Consider the following 13795-nt stretch of genomic DNA (forward strand, 5'->3'; position numbering starts at 1 on the left):
TAGCCTCCCGGCTCGTTTGGCTATGCTGGAATTACTTGTAGATATAGTAGCTTAGGTAGACTTCAGTTCTACTCCCAGGTAGGCGTTCACCTCAAACACCGATTTTCACATGTCTTCAAAGGCATTCCTAAGGGTACCTAGTCTAATTCTGCGCCAGAAGAGTAACAACATAGGAACGTCAATGAATTGAATATATTTACTGTCAATTTGACAAGTCTAAGAATCTCGCTATCATATAATTATCCTTATATGGCCCCTTATATCACCTTCTGGCGAATGTATATCGACTATCCTCCTCTCCCACATCTCCGCCCCAAAAGCCTCTAACCACTCATGACAGTGTCCACCTCCTTCACGGCCACATCGCTTTCGAGTGCAGGGGCAAGGCTGTCCATCTCCTGCAGCGTATACTCCACAAGATAGCTCTCGTCCACCAGTTCCTCCATGCGCTTGTAATGCCTCTCGGTGTATACCTTCAGGCCGTGCAGCACATCCTTGAGGCTCTTCTCTCCCCTCGAGCCCTTCACCGGCAGGTTCGAAAACTTCGAAGCGGGATAGCTCTTGACCAGCGTCCACAGTATACGCTGTGCCACGGGGGCTGTACGAGCGTTTGTGTTCCAGTCTCGCAGCCTGAGCAGCAGCATGTATATCTGGTCATCGGAAAGCGTCGCAAGCACCTCATCGACTGCTTTGATGCCGCACAAGCTGTCCTGTTCAGGCTTGCTGGTTGTCACCACAGAGGTGAAGAGTCCGAGCAAACGTCCCGGGTGGTTCAGCTGGAGGGCCAGGGTGATGGCCTCTCTGTATGAGCCTGCGTGCATGTGGTTCTCAAGCTCCTGCTCCTGCTTGATGAGCTCCAATGCGGCTTGAGACGCTGCCGCTTGGGTCTCGGACGTGGTATCTTTCCAGAACGTGACGGTGGAGTCACCGCTTCCAGAGACGACCGCGTTGGTCTTTGGGTGCACAGCCAAGGCCCAAACTCGATCTTCGTGGTTGTCCAAGGTGCATTCGGCTTCTCCAGAGTTTGCATTCCAGATCTTGACAAGTCCGTCACCACCGGCACTCGCAAACTGGACCAAGCCCTTCGATTGCTCTGAGCGCGGAGCCATGTTGAGCCAAGCCACCTTGAGCACCGAGTTTGAATGGCCCTCAAACGTACGAATGCAGGTGTAGTCCGAAAGATTCCAGAGCTTAATGCTCTTATCACCGCTGCCTGTCAGGATGACGCCCTTGCCCGTGACGGGGCCGTCTTCGCCCTGCAAAGCTGGCATCTGAGCCGGCGAAAACTGCACAGTCCATACTCCTCGCTTGTGGCCACGAAGGATGCCCTGGACTTCTCCTTCCTCTACGGACCACACCTTGACTGTCTTGTCTTGTGAAGCAGATGCGAAAAGCTGGCCCGCATGGTGTACGTCAATTGCGTTGATGTCTTTGTCGTGGGCTTTTCTCGTAAAGACAGATCGGGCGTTCGCCTTTTGACCTTGTTGCTGGGGCGTTTTTGAAATCTCCCACTTCTTGATCGTTTGATCCTGTGATCCCGTCAAGAGGAAAGGAGGAGGATGATTGAGGGGGTCTGTTCGCGCTGCCGATCCTTCGGGTGGAACGGTTCGTGGCAAGGCCACGGCGCCCAGAGATTCTGCATGGCCTGAGAAAGTGGCCCAGCAGACATGGCTGTTGTTGGCGGGATCGATCCTCCACAGCTTTGCAGTGTTGTCTTTGGCTCCTGTAGCAACCCAGTGGCCAGACCAGTCGACATCAAGGGCAATGACAATGTCCTCGTGTCCTCGTAAGAGGGCCACATCTTGGCCAAAGAAGGGAGTCTCCGATTTCGTCCATGACACCTCTTGAGCTTCCTTGTTGGACTCTGCCACAGACACCAAACGGATGTCTTCCGAGTTCGTGGCCAGGGCAAGCAATGAGTGGTCGGGCAGAAGATAGGCCAAGTCAATGATCTCGTCATGGGTGCCGGATATCCGACGGAAAGGCTCCGGTGCGGGAAGGGCTGTTGTAGAGGCCTTGGAGGGCAGCTCGTACAAAGCCAACGTGTGGTCAACTTGCACAAGGAGGATGAAGGGGAGCTCTGGTCGATAAATACCGGCAACGATTCCTTCCTCTTCACTCTTAGCAGATTGTTTTGGCGTCAACTCTGCGCCCTTGTCGGTATCCCAAATGCGCAGGCATCCGTTCGCTCCGGCGGAGAATGTGAGGTTTCCATCATCCACGAAGCCCGCGGTTTCCACGAGTTCGAGGCACGGAACGACTTTCCGGATCTTCCATGATTTCGTATCCCACCAGATCAGAGTCTTGTCTCGGCTGGCTGTGACGAGAGCGTGCTGGGCTGGAGAGTAATCGATCGCTTGGACGTCAGATACGTGGGAATCGAGGTTGGCAATGCAGCTCCGCTTGTTCAAGTCCCAGATCCGCACTTTTCCATCCTGGCTACCGGAAGCCAATCGGAAATTGGTAGTTGTAACGGTGTCTGCCTCGTCCTCGTCCTCCTCGTCTGCCGCACCGGACTGCTTCTTCCCTCCCTTGATCTTTCGATTGGGTGCTGCTCGCGCTGCAACCTCGAAGAAGCGCAGAGCTGATACTAAGACCGACGGGCCACGGAACGTGTGTGTGACAAAGCCGCCAGCAATGTCCCAGACCTTGATCACGCCATCGGTTCCTCCTGTCGCCAGAAGGGTGCCTGTGCGATCAACGGCCAGAACAATGACTGGGGTCGTATGAGGCTTGAGTGTGCGAACCAGCGATGCTTCGATCGAATCGCCCTCTGAAGACCATTTGAGCACGAAAATTCTCATGGACAGTGATCGGGAGCAGACAATGAGATGGGAACCGGACGGCGTTACTAGACAGATGTTAGTCTCGGCTGCCGACACACACGGCGAAGGGGGTCACAAACGTGTCAGTGTCGAGATTGACTCTCCGTCCTGTCGCAATGTTAGCTTTTCATCCAAAAGCCGTACTCCTACATGCCATCACTTACGCCCTCAATCTGCGCCAGATGCTTTCCATTGGTGGGGTTTGTGAGAATTGCATCCTCGCCCAGTGTTGTTGCCAGAATCTGCGCCTTGTTGTCAATTGCGACCGAGCCTCCAGTATAGATTGGGCGGATGACGCGCTCGACGTCGAACGTCGTCTTCAAGGGCTGTTTTGTCGCCATGGTGGTGAAACTTGGCTTGCTGTGAAGAGGAATCTGGAAGCGCATGCGCCTGTTTGGGAATTATTTTTTGATGCTCCGATAAGATAAGAGCCGGGCTTAATGCAAGGACGATGCTGGTCACAAATGATTGGCCGCGCCATTTTGCCGCTCTTCAGCCGGCTACTTCCGTTTTGATCACCGGCCAGCTGCTCCTGACGTCTTAGTAGGTGGCGCTCATATAAATTGGGAGAGAATCTGGGAACAACCTCAAACTGTCATTATCCTGCGTTACATGAAATATCTCTCGCTTATATTCGTCTCGCATGCGATCTGAGACGCCGTGGACCATGTTTGAGTGAATTGAAATGCTGAGAGGCTCTTACGCTTCTGGAATCACTCACCATGGGGATGCAAGGGCCGCTCGTGGCTCAGGCCCTGGTATGAGTTGAACACACGACCGATGGGCTATCACTACTGACGCAGTTAGGGCCGGTCGCCATATGATGATGTAGTTCAAGGAGAAGGCGAGGAAGATACGCGGATGCCAAGGCAGCAGTATGACCATGGTGGCCGTCCGATCAATCCCGATACCGTGAGGATCAACAGGGACATCATCAGGTCGCACAACCAGGTCATGTTCATCATCGGCATCGCTGAACCTGAAAACCCTGGCCCTGAAGTTGACTCGCAAAGGCGACATGGGGCCTATGAGGAGTCGGTTGGGTTGAAGCTGGCTTCATCAGCTAAGCGTTGTGTGGAGGCCGTTGGAATCTTTGGTGTCAATGGCCTGAGAGATCGAATTCTGGTGAAGCGCTCTCTCCAAGCAATGAATCTTGCATCATGTGCTAACGGGGTATTTCCAGATCTATAAGCGATACTCCAAGATTCCCTTCTGGGATCTCTATCAGCAGGCACGACGAGACTTTTCTGTTTCCAGAGATATCCTCCCTGGCGCCCCCGCAAACCTGCTGGCGAATTACATCGAGTTCTCGGTTGCCCGATTATGGCTCGGGGAACAAGATAAATTGACTGCCAGGCGCTGGTGAGGGCCCGCGCTATGTTCGTGATCGCCATTCTTGCTGATATGCTGACTGTTCGTTTTAGTATGCACGAAATCTGGTCATATATACGGATTCATCTGGAACTACACATATCTCTCCAGAGACTTGGGTTGATACCAAGCAGTCAATGGCTGCCCAGCCCCTCCTACTTCATCCCTTTCACCGAACAGTCGCCGATTGTTGCTCCGCCACCGCTCGAGAGCTTTGGGCTATCTTCCATCTTACAATGGGTGGGTGGTCTCCTCATCTCCAATGCCCCATTCATCGTTTTCGTCGTGACTCAGCGGATGGTCCGTGATTGGAAACCGCATATATGGGCCGAGACCTTCAAGCGCCTCCCCAGTACGGTTTTCCGTGGCAAGACGATACCACAAGCTCCACCGTCAACGTCGCAGTCTTTCATGAACGAGGCTCCTAGTGAAATCCACAGCAATGAAGGAGGGTCGCCGGTTGCGCCTGTGGATAGCCAGCTGCCAAGCGATACCGGTGGCATGGAGGTTGCTCGTAGGCCGAGCATATTCTCAGCGAGAGGCGATGACTTCGACAGCGATGAAGAGGATAATGATGTGATAAGGGCTACCCTTATCAGCTTTGACGTGGAAGCGACCGAGTCGACGGATGCCCCTCAGGGGCTCTGGAGTGCAGAGTTACGGCCGAGCGTTGCCAATACAGACTCAAGAGGATCTACTACTTTCCAGCCCACATACCTGGATACACTGCTCACCCAAATTCCCGCACTACTCGCATCGCACATGCTCGCCAACTCCATGACACGGTTATTGATGACGCCGTATGATGCGATCGCTCTACGTCTGGTGGCACGGGCCTTCTGCGTGAGGAATGGCTTGCCTTTGGATGACATATTAGAGCCAAATCTTCTCAGTGGCTTCACTTGGACAACCGCCATGAACTATCTAGGGACTGAGTTCTTCCACCTTCTTCTCACTACGGAGGTCTGGGCGGTGTTCACGGGTCTTTCTCAGTGGTACCACTTTACTGAAGAAGAATGGGCGGCTGAAGAAGCAAAGACTCAGAGTTAGAGCTCAGTCATGATGACGGCCCGGAGAGCTGGAGCGGCTGCTCTTGATATTTACGCTTCGGACTGGCGAAGAGAGAAATTGGTGAGAACTAGGGTTGAGGACTTTCACCAGATTCCATTCCTACCTTGACCTTCATCATCCAGGGACCCTCTACAGTAACAATCTCCTGGTTGCTGCGATAGAAGTCAGCCAAGCCACAATCATCTCAGGGCGTCGCTTGTGAGCCTCAACGGATAGGATTTAGGTAGCGGCTTGTCAGCACCTTAAAAATGGCTACCGAGTATTCAGCACTCTGGCGACTATCAAATCTCGTTCTTCCTACCAGTGCTGTCTAATAGAAGGCATGGAGAGAACTCAGAATGAGTGCTGGGGGTATCCAAGCGAAGCAGCAACGGCTGCTACCGAGCCTCGCTATGGGCTCTTCATTCTGGATCAAGCTTTGGTTCAACTTGCTGTTCATAATCATGGCATATTGTTGCCTTGTATTGATTGCTTCGTTGGAGAGTAAATCGTGCGTTATATGCCGCCAGAACCAAATGGCTAGTGTATTCGTCTTGAACTTTTACTCTAGCATCTATCACGGAGATTCATCCATCTCTTTCTACCATATGTGCCCTTTATTATCCCATGCTCTAGAATAAAAAAAAAACGGAAGAAATAGTTTCTAATTCCGCACAATGTACATCTTACGTCTCATCGGGTCGTACTCAGAGGCCGCGAAAGCCTTCTCCTTGGGCGGGTAATCCGTCGGCACGAGGCTGTCAAGGTCAACCTTGTATGCCATGTGGTTGAGGAAGTTGCACACCTAAATGGATGTCAGTGACTCGATGTTCATAGACGTGGACTTGATCTTTTGAAAGTGTAGTGAGTACCGGACGCGTGTTCCAGCGAGTTCCGCCAGGTTCAAACCAGCACAGGTGACCGCCCAAGGACGTGGTGAGCAAGATGGTGTTGGGGTTCTGGCGGAATTCCTCGAAGGGAATGGCTTCCTTGACCGCAATCTTACAAGGACTGTCAGCTTCTAGGCTCAGAGATCTGGCAAACATGAAGTACGCACGGGGTCATCGATGGCCGAAATGGCTAAGAATGGGATCTTGATGGCGAGGATGGCGTCTGTCGAGGAGGCGTCGCGATAATACGCAGATTCAGTGGGATAGCCCCATGTCGGGCATCTAGGTAAATGTAAGTACACCCGATATCCTCCCACTTTGTGCACCTAACTGGTGAGGATCAGAGGCGAACTTACTGAATCTCCCGATCAAACTCGTATAAATAGGTAGTGTTCGCGATAGCATCCAGATTCAACTTGGTGTGCTGCTTAAGCTCCTTCTTATGCCGCTCGATCAAGGATTTCATGGCAGCTGTGATGGGATATGAGTCAATGGCTTTCAAACAGGGGTTTTGCGGACGGCAACTTACTGCCCAGTACTCGAAGGTAGAGCTCTTTGCCGATGAGGGAGCTTGACATTGTTTTGCTGGCAATGTCCAGACTGAAGGGATTCGAGACGGCAATGGCGGCTTTGAGGGGGCAATCTGAACCCTCCTCACCGCAGTACTGACAACATGTTAGCCAGACGGATCGCCTACAGCTACGAAGGAATGAGCACGCAGGGGCAACGTACGTTGGTGATGATGTTTGCGCCGAGCGAGAAGCCAATGCCAAAGAGAGGGCGGTTTGGGAATGTTCTCCTCAACCACCTGACCGTCTGTGTTCAATCTTGTTAGAAGCTAACTCAGCTTGCTCACCAGGCGAATAAGTGGCACCCTACCTGTCTGATATCCCAGGTTGCGCGGGCATTGTACAAGATGCCGCTGGTGATTTTGCTACCTGCGCAACCACGAGAGTTGACCACGCAAATCTCCCAGCCTTGCTCTGGCAGAGGAGCGATTGTGTGTCTCAAGTACACCTCATGGGAGCCGCCCGAGAGGCCATGCAGCACCACCAGCATCGGCTTCGCATCATCCGACCCGATAGTGGCCCATTCCTCGTCCGAATAGTGCACCGTTCGGGGCGGCAAGCCTTCGTCTCTGCCCTCGTGAGGCTTCACGACGAAATCGACGGCAAAGGATCCATCATAGGCCTCGTGCTCGGCCTGGAAGACTTTGCGCTTGTAGTACATGAGTGGCCCGTGTGGCTTCGTGGCCGTCCACATCGTCTGTACGTGGCCATTGAACAGCAGTGGGTTGAGGTGGCATGGCGGCGTGTTGGACTCGCAGATCCTGAGGAGGTCCGTCTCGTGGCCGTCTTTTTCCTTGATTGTCCTTGGGGTTGGCGAGTGGGTGAACTCGATCTTGGCTCTTCCTAACCACTCCATTGCAGGGGAATTTTGGGTGGTCGAGTTTTATCACCCAAATGTCTTTTCAATGAGCGCAAGATAGATGTAAGTCGAATATAGTACAGGCGAAACTCCAGAGACTCCGATCAAGTCTATCTGAATGAAACAGGTGTACAGAAGAAGAAGCAAAAGGGAAGAGAAAGGGGTCGGCGTTTTGTTAACGAGGGTTGTACAAGACAGCAAAGTCGGTGGCCCCCGGCCCCATGTTGATTGTAGAGAATACAACTACAAGTCGTGGCAACATGGGCGTGGACAGAGTAGACCGTACAGCGAGGTACATGCGATTGCTGCTTGTATGGGAGAATGAAGAGGTACCTACTCCCTCAGCAATCGAGGCATACTTAACAGCATGGCCCACCTCCCAAGGCGGCATATTCACCGAGCCGCGGCAAGTGATTGCTAGAATCTAGAGGTGGAATGTGTTCTGTATCTACATCAGACTCGGATCCATTAAAAGGGAACGCATTACTACTCGTCTGTTGCCTTGTTCTTCTAGTGTTACCTCGGCTTCTGCTTCTTCCTGCTTGTCGACCAATTGCTGGGGCATTAGCAGGTACAATGAGCACGTCGTCTAAAACTGTTTCGAATACTCGAGGAGCCTCGGCACAGCCTCTGTACGTCCTAGTCTAGTTGATTCATCTTCCTCAAGGGTCCCTTTTTTTTTTTTTTTTTTTTTTTTTTTTTTTTTTTTTTTTTGGCTGATTTGGATTTCCGGGCATTTTCTCGCAAATCGAAAGGGCTCCAATCAAAGATAAAGGTGGCGATCCGTTTGCTGCTTGACTCGAGTTGAGACGCCAGTACGTTCTAGGCGTAGCGCATCTTCTTCTGGACAAGGCATGTCACGCGGCGCGTCACGTGGATGAGCCGCTTTTTCTGAGTGTGATCCGCACGAAAGAGTCTCTCGTAAGAACATTCAAAGCAAAGCACAGCAAAGCGAAGCAGCATCACCACGCCACAAGCCCACATCGATGCTCACCGAGATGCAGCGCCTGTGCCTGTCGGAATCACTTGCAGAATGAACGTCAGGATGATTTCCTGTGGCTGTCCATCATTGCCTGCCGGGCCCAAAGGGGGGGGACTGTGAATGCCAGGGAGAGCTGCTGCCTCCTTGACGAGCGATTTGGAGCCTCATTCCCCGGAATATCGTTTCGCTACACGAGCCGACACGTCGGATCCGGCCCACCGATCAGGAATGGGCTCGCTGGGGCGGACGGAGGAAGACGTGATATTACATCGCCAACCCGTGGACGAGCTTGTCGCCGGAACCCCCCCCACCACCTCTTCGTCTGCGCCGCAGCCAGGCACCTGTAAACAGCCTCGCTGGGCCCCATTTGCAACTCCTCCACACACCTGCGGCATCTCGCTGTGGCGGATATCGCCCTTGGATGATGTCGACGCTGCATATGACGGATAACACGCAACCCGGCCGTGCGGATAAACCATGGCTCTCGACGACCGAGCCCCTGTCGGAAGCACATGCTGTCTGCCTCTTCTCACCTGTCGGGGCAGCCTTCGCATGCTGCAAACGTGGAGTCTGGCGGGTTAGGGATCATGCTTACGACTTGAAACGGCACTGATGACATCGCTCAACCTCTTCGGCACGGTTGCTCATTGTGGTCTTGAGGAAGGAGTCTTCTTGGACTGCCGTGCCGTTGAAGTGCTCGTCCCAAGAAGATGCTGATCAGCCTTGAAGTTCCGTCCTGAATGATGATTGGCTACTCCACTATCAGAGAATTGCTTTCTTGTCTCCCGCAAAACAGCAAGAGGCGAAGGATATGGCAAAGGGAAAGGCTACGGCACGGCACAGACAACGGACTGATAAAACGCAGGGCCGGCGCGTTCTATCTCTGCACATGATGCTTGCTGATCAGCTCGCTCATTTGAGACTTTCCATCGCCAGCCGACAGACATGGGGCAGCTGGCCAAGTTGCGTCGCAGGCGATGTTATAATGGGCGACTGATGCTCGCGGGTAAGTTCGTAAATGATCCACGAGGATCACAACGTATATAGCGCTTTGCTGCTGGTTTATGACGGCTCGAGCATGTCGTGGCTGGTCGGGGCGACTTGGCCGTGGCGGGCTGTCGTCTGCATGTCTCGGGGGATACGAAGTGAAGGAGGGACGTATGAGAACAACTGCCATGACGGTGAAAGCTTGCAAGTGCATGTCCGGGAGAGTCGGTGGCTTTTGGGGCGTGGCGGAGGAGCGAGATTGTTTTGGGGAAGAGCCGGCGCTGTTTTTGCGCGGTTGAGGCTCAAAGGCGTCCAGCGATGACCGCACAAGGGGAAAAAAAGAGCATCATCACGGCGGTCAAGTCCTGGAGGGAAGCGCGCGCTCGGCCCTGTGGCACCAGGGCCCCATCACGTTCTGCCTTTGCTTCATTTTTTTTCTGTTGTGTCTTCTTCTCCTCCCCCTTCTCATCAACCCTCTCCCTCTCAGCACCCTGCCCTCTCACAAATCCTCATCGCAGCGCCGTCGGTCCCCCGGCTGTGGGACGCAACCAGCCTCTCGACCCTGGCTCCTCCGGCTAAGGTGCGGCGATTTAGCAGCGCTGCGACGCTAAAAACTCAGACGAGGTGCAAGTCCCAATGGGGCAGAAGACATCGCCTCCGCGTCGCCCTCGACATGCTGCCATGAGAGACGACGGAGGAAGCTATGATTACAGAGAACGGCCTCGATCTGGCAGAGGAGTGACGTCCTCGGATCGACCAGGATCTCCTCCCCACGGGGCCCGTCACGGCGCAGACTACGCCCGCCAGCACCCTCGCCCTAGAAGTCCAGCGCCAGCGCACCGGCATCGCTCACGAGACCGCAGCCGGGACTATCCTCGGCGGGAGAGGCCTGCATCCTCGCGCCAGCCCGCCGAGTCGGACGATCTGATTCCTCGCTACCGGGAGAGCAAGGCGCGTTTCTCCGACGCCAAGGCCAGGACCGCTCGGGGCAGCCGTAGCCGCAGTCGGAGCCGTGACCGAGATCGAGACCGGGATCGAGACCGTGAGCGAGACCGTGAGCGAGACCGAGGCCGTGACCGCGAGAGAGACCGTGAGCGAGGTCGTGAGCGAGGTCGTGAGCGCGAGCGAGATCGTGATCGTGATCGTGGGGGCCTTGGCTCACCGTCCTCCTCTAAGCGACACAGGAGCCGGAGCCGCAGCCAGAGCCGGTCGTTGAGCTCGTCACGCAGGAAGCGCTATAAGAAGGCTCACAGTCCGCCACCGCGCGGCCGAGACCACGGGTCCAAGGCCGACTCCAAGAGACGAAGACACCATTCGACCGATCGTCGAGACTCCTCACCGCGTCGTCATCGCTCTTCCCACAGATCCCCTCTCCGAGCCGACGACGAGGGCCGCCACCGTTCAAGGCGGAGATCTCCCTCTCGATCGCCCGCGAGGTCGGAAGGTGACAGGAGAAGGTCTCGACGCGACTCCCGGCACCGCCAGAAACCCGAAGCGCCCCGAAGTCCATCGAGAAATCGGTCCCCGCCAGCTGCCAGCAGTCGGCACTCCATTTCGCATCGTAGGGGCTCGCAGTCACGTGTGGGCGAACCTACCCTGACGGTCCGCACTGCCACTGACGACCGTTCGCGAGGCGACGTCGATTACCGACCTGCCCACCGAGACACCAGACCGCGATCGCCTCCCCCCCATCAGGATCGAAAGCGAGGCAAAGACTTCCCCGAGCCGCATCACGCCTCGCGGTCGGACGTCGACGACGACATGACGTCTCGGAGTAGCTACCGAGGAGGATACAACCCCGCCTATACGCACCAGTCGCACCACAGCAACGACCCGCGAGGGTATTCCCAGTCTCCCCAGAATTCGGGCTCCTTTCACAATTCTCCATCTCCATCGCCCTATGGCGCCGGTCGTGGCGGGTGGAGCGGGCATCAGTACTCCCCTCAACAGTATGTAACGGACTCACCATATGTGTGTATTTCTGCTTTCGTCGCATGTTGCTAACGGGGATGACCAGACAATATCCTCCGCAGTATGCTCATGCCGGCAGCGGCTACGCTCCTGCGGGCCCTCCGCAGAACGGATCACAGAACCATTACCATGTGAATCCTCTGCACTCGCCTCCTTATGCAGCACCCACTGGGCCTCAGGCCGGCTATCGAGGGGGTCATCGAGGAAGTGCCTTTCGTGGTAGCTCCTTTGCAAGCCGAGGTGGCTATCGTGGCTCTGCCTTTCAAAGCACTTCTAGGAACCCTGGCTCTCAGGCACCACCGCCACCACCACCTCCTCCCGCTCGAAGCAATGGCCTCCCGTCGGACGAAGAAGGGGAGAGAAGACACAATGCCGTAGACGCTGATACAGGTACCGCGGCAGATACCGAAGCCACTGATGCTCCAGAAACTGCCTCTCAAGGTCCCTCGGACGACGCACCGTCTGCTCCCGCTAATCACACAAGCACGTCCAAGGACAATGCTGAGGCTTCATCACAACCCACGCCGAAGCTAGGCAGCGGAGGCGGCAAGTTTAGTTTTGCTTTCAAGCCGACTTCGAAGCCAGCGCCTACCGCTCCGAAGCCTGAGATTTCCCAGAAATTCAACGCTCCGCCAAAGAGAGAGCCACCGCAGCAGAGCCAAAGCACTAACCGTGATCGGGAACCTCCTCCAAGCGCTCCTACGGAACCATCGTCGGCGCGCTCCCGACGAGAGTTTAGGCATCCACCTGAGGGTCCGAAACTGGCGCCCAGAACGCGCAAAGTGACCAAGGTCATGAAGCGACCGAAGCCCCGGCCTACTCTCCCACCCGACCTGATTGGCTCTGATTCTGTCTTCTTTCGAAAACCGGGAAACGAGTCTGTCGTCGGCTCCGGTACGTACGGAAAGGTATTCAAGGGGCTCAATGTCTACACCAAGGGACTTGTTGCTCTCAAACGGATTCGGATGGAGGGCGAACGAGACGGCTTTCCGGTGACGGCGGTGCGAGAAATCAAGCTGCTACAGTCACTGCGACACACGAACATTGTCAGGCTTCAGGAGGTCATGGTGGAGAAGAATGACTGTTTCATGGTCTTTGAGTACCTTTCTCACGATCTGACGGGCCTGCTCAACCACCCTTCCTTTTCGCTAGACCCAGCCCAGAAGAAGCACATGGCCAAGCAACTATTCGAAGGCCTAGACTACCTTCACGAGAGAGGCGTTCTTCATCGGGATATCAAAGCCGCCAACATTCTGGTCAGCAGCGATGGGATATTGAAATTGGCAGATTTCGGCCTGGCTCGATTTTATGCGAAGCGACACCAGCTGGACTACACGAACCGAGTCATTACGATCTGGTACCGATCGCCCGAGCTTTTGCTGGGAGAAACCAAGTACACCGCCGCCGTGGACGTTTGGAGCGCGGCGTGTGTCATGGTGGAGATCTTCACCAGACTCGCCATCTTTGCTGGCGATGGGACGGAGCTCAGCCAGCTGGAGAAGATATACAGCACGCTCGGAACGCCAACCCGCCAAGACTGGCCTGGGATCACCGACATGGCCTGGTTCGAGCTACTTCGACCGACCGCCAAGCGAAAGAGCATCTTTGCCGAAAAGTACAAAGACAGAGTCTCCCCTGCCGCCTTTGACCTCTTGCAATCCATGTTCCGCTACGACCCGGCCAAGCGACCTACTGCGTCCATGGTGTTGCAGCACCCATACTTTACCACCGAAGAGCCGTTGCCCCGGCAGGCGATAGAGTGAGTTTTCTTGCACCCCCTCTTGACAAACCACGCTTCATCAATGGATTGACTGGCTAACCTTCCATGACAGGCTGGCAAACATTGGTGGTGATTGGCACGAGTTTGAATCCAAGGCTCTGCGGAAGGAAAACGAGCGGCGAGACCGGGAGGCCAGAAAGGCCGCCAAGGATGGCACTCGAGAAAAAGACAAGAAACGCGTCACGGAGACTCATGATCGTGAGAGGAGCGTCAAGCGGATACACGTCGATCAGAAGTCGGCGGACGCGGGCGGCGGCACTGCTTCTGTCACGACGACAGTTACAAAAGAGTGAACTGGGGGGGCAATCTTCCATTCCCTCCCCGGCCTTGCATTTCCGAGCTTTTCCGCCCCTTCTTGTCTGATATAGAGCTGCCACCTCTTGTCTCCCTCCCGTCTCGCGGATTTGGTATTGGAGCTGTAAAGATGAGGAGGCGCTGTTGTAGTATAATGCCGTACATGTGGCACGAGAGTCTCTTTTCCTCCTTTTGTTCTTTTGACATTCTCTTTCTA

General features: G+C 54.9%; 5 protein-coding genes across 5 annotated transcripts; 3 read left to right on the forward strand and 2 right to left on the reverse strand.

The window, feature by feature from the left end:
- Window positions 1-323: 323 nt before the first annotated feature.
- On the reverse strand, window positions 324-3166 carry CCMA1212_005822 (putative U3 small nucleolar RNA-associated protein 13; the record flags this gene model as incomplete). The annotated part of the gene is made up of 3 exons (XM_073703067.1): window positions 324-2851; window positions 2906-2933; window positions 2990-3166. The coding sequence occupies 3 exons, from the start codon at window positions 3164-3166 to the stop codon at window positions 324-326; spliced, it is 2733 nt and encodes a 910-aa protein (XP_073558271.1).
- Window positions 3167-3547: 381 nt separating this feature from the next.
- Window positions 3548-5246, forward strand: CCMA1212_005823 (uncharacterized protein; the record flags this gene model as incomplete). The annotated part of the gene is made up of 4 exons (XM_073703068.1): window positions 3548-3583; window positions 3633-3950; window positions 4009-4187; window positions 4250-5246. The coding sequence occupies 4 exons, from the start codon at window positions 3548-3550 to the stop codon at window positions 5244-5246; spliced, it is 1530 nt and encodes a 509-aa protein (XP_073558270.1).
- A 664-nt stretch (window positions 5247-5910) lies between these two features.
- CCMA1212_005824 (Putative esterase) lies at window positions 5911-7561 on the reverse strand (the record flags this gene model as incomplete). The annotated part of the gene is made up of 7 exons (XM_073703069.1): window positions 5911-6051; window positions 6119-6247; window positions 6304-6418; window positions 6493-6607; window positions 6666-6801; window positions 6869-6944; window positions 6993-7561. The coding sequence occupies 7 exons, from the start codon at window positions 7559-7561 to the stop codon at window positions 5911-5913; spliced, it is 1281 nt and encodes a 426-aa protein (XP_073558297.1).
- Window positions 7562-9851: 2290 nt separating this feature from the next.
- Window positions 9852-10112, forward strand: CCMA1212_005825 (uncharacterized protein; the record flags this gene model as incomplete). The annotated part of the gene is made up of 1 exon (XM_073703070.1): window positions 9852-10112. The coding sequence occupies one exon, from the start codon at window positions 9852-9854 to the stop codon at window positions 10110-10112; it is 261 nt and encodes an 86-aa protein (XP_073558296.1).
- Window positions 10113-10169: 57 nt separating this feature from the next.
- Window positions 10170-13577, forward strand: CCMA1212_005826 (CTD kinase subunit alpha; the record flags this gene model as incomplete). The annotated part of the gene is made up of 3 exons (XM_073703071.1): window positions 10170-11482; window positions 11551-13263; window positions 13337-13577. 3 exons carry the CDS (start codon window positions 10170-10172, stop codon window positions 13575-13577), a joined length of 3267 nt encoding a protein of 1088 aa, XP_073558299.1.
- Window positions 13578-13795: the final 218 nt, after the last annotated feature.

This window comes from Trichoderma ghanense, assembly GCF_004382785.1.
Source record: "Trichoderma ghanense strain CCMA-1212 chromosome Unknown scaffold_6, whole genome shotgun sequence".
Classification (NCBI taxonomy): domain Eukaryota; kingdom Fungi; phylum Ascomycota; class Sordariomycetes; order Hypocreales; family Hypocreaceae; genus Trichoderma; species Trichoderma ghanense.